Genomic DNA, 2,354 nt, shown 5'->3' with positions numbered 1-2,354 from the left:
ACTATTTCATCATTTTTAGCTATGATATTAGGTAAATCAAGTTTTTCACCTAAATCAGCCGGTTCAGTCAACTGTTTCTGCAAATAAAAGTACACAAATAAATATATATTTGTAACAAAAAAAAAACTCAATTCTAAATTTGTTTAATAAATACCTCAACAGGAATAAAAGCAGAAATTGTATTAACAATCTTCAATATATCTGCCTCAGAAGAAGCCAGGTCAGCTATCTCATCCGATTGAGAGTTAACATTCTCTAATGATGCCTTTTCAGAAGGAACAGCTACAGTAACATTTTCAGCAGCAACATCAGATGGATTTACTATAAACTCATCACTGCAGATATCACCAAGCTTATCAACTTCATCTTGCATCAGTTTTTTTAAATTTGAATCACCGTCTTCATTAGCATTCTTGTTAACATTCTGTTAAAGCAAAAAACACAATTATGATACAGTTATCATAATATTATCATAAAAATTATCATATAATTATCATACATTTACTATGATTCATACAATTATCATAAGATTATCATACAATTATGATACAGTTATCATATTATTATCATAAAATTATAATGCATTTAACAGTTATCATATTACCTCAATTACATATTTCTTTTGTGAGAATTCCCTTCCAGAACCGATAGCATCAAAACCAAATCCAAAACATTCAGTTCTACGCACATTAACATTACTTACAAGCTCTCCCATTCCTCCATCTTTTCCAGCAGCCTCTCCAATTCCCAAAACTTCATTTTCATTAACAATATTAACTTCTACCATACCACCAGTATCCTTCTCAACAGCCCCACTCGCAACACCAACTTCTTCATATCGCTCATCCATATTAACATCAGCAGCAACTTCACCAGTAATAATTGGAGCATTGGATTCAGCATCAATCTAAACACAGATATAAGTATAAAATTAAATTATCATCAAATTATCATATACTTATCATCATGTTATCATTAAAATAAAAAATAGTACAATATATAAAGACATTATCATATGCTTATCAAAAACTATAACAATAACAATTAAAAAAACAATAAAGCATATATAATAAACAATTTACCTTTGCATTATCAAAATCAGCAACTTGCTCAATGGATTGATCATCAGCAGGATCAACATGATCATGTACCCCAACATTAACATCAACATTCTCATTAGCTTTATCTACCTCGGAAGACTCTTGATGATAGTTATCAGAATTGTAATTCACTACACCATCCATCTCAACATCAACAGTAATATCTTGAGCATTATCATCAGCATCAGCATCAATCTAAAAAGAAATACACAAATATGTGATTGTATTATCATAAAATTATCATTAATAATTATCACACAATTATCATCACATTATCATGTCGTTATCATATATAATAGGAACTTATAAAAAAACAAAAATTTACCTTTCCACTATCAAGACCAGAAACATTCTCAGGACCAGAAACATTCTCAGCAATGGATTGATCATGTACTTCAGCATCAATCTATAGACAGAAAAAACTTTCATTAAAAAATATCAGAAAATAACAGTATCATCATAGTATCATTACAGTATCATCATATTATTATTATCAACATATTTTAAATAACATCTAACATAAATTACTATTATCATACACTTATCATTAATTAGTATACATATTTATGAAAACTACAAGTAAAAATTTACCTCTCCACCATCTAAAACAGTAACATCCTCATCATTAAATTGTTGCTCTTCATTTTCAGTTTCTTCCTTGTAAGAATTATCATTATCCTTAGAAGAACTATCACCAACATCATTATCAGAAGAATATATCTGTTCTTCTACATTTTCATCCTACATTCACAAAAAATAAAAAAACATATTATATTATAAAAAAAGAAATTATCATATATTTATCATAAAAAAAAACATAACATACCTCTCCAGAATTATCCTTGAAAATATCAGTTAATTTGTTGTTTTCAAAATTCACAATAGAATCATAAATCTGCTTTCGAATATCTAACTCCAAATCAGAATATTCAACACCACTGTCAAACACCAAATCTTTAAGTTCATTCACAAAATCAGAGCAAGCAGACTTAGCAACTTCCAAAATACTTTCGTCATCCGAACTGGAAGCAGCAATGAAGTGTTGATGACTGAGTCCAGTCACAATATTCTGACTTAACTCAAAATCAGTTGCTTTAATATTTGGACCATCTTTAACCTACAATATAATATACAATATATAATATAATGATTAAAAATGCAAAAACAATTAAAAAGTAAATTAAAGCAAAATATTTATACCTTTTCAGTTGGATCAACATAAACTTTAAAATCAAAGTTCTGAATCTTTTTAAT

The 2,354-nt window shown here is 28.1% G+C and overlaps 1 protein-coding gene across 1 annotated transcript; it reads right to left on the bottom strand.

The window, feature by feature from the left end:
- Positions 1-549: 549 nt before the first annotated feature.
- Positions 550-1,845, bottom strand: LOC126661615 (uncharacterized). Its single transcript, XM_050355469.2, has 4 exons — positions 1,692-1,845; positions 1,426-1,506; positions 1,083-1,295; positions 550-907 (listed from the first exon to the last, which is right to left on the bottom strand). The coding sequence occupies exons 3-4, from the start codon at positions 1,242-1,244 to the stop codon at positions 596-598; spliced, it is 474 nt and encodes a 157-aa protein (XP_050211426.2). The 5' UTR covers positions 1,245-1,295; positions 1,426-1,506; positions 1,692-1,845; the 3' UTR covers positions 550-595.
- Positions 1,846-2,354: the final 509 nt, after the last annotated feature.

Source organism: Mercurialis annua, linkage group LG8, assembly GCF_937616625.2.
Source record: "Mercurialis annua linkage group LG8, ddMerAnnu1.2, whole genome shotgun sequence".
Taxonomy (NCBI): Eukaryota; Viridiplantae; Streptophyta; class Magnoliopsida; order Malpighiales; family Euphorbiaceae; genus Mercurialis; species Mercurialis annua.
This window is presented reverse-complemented; position numbering and strand designations above follow the sequence as displayed.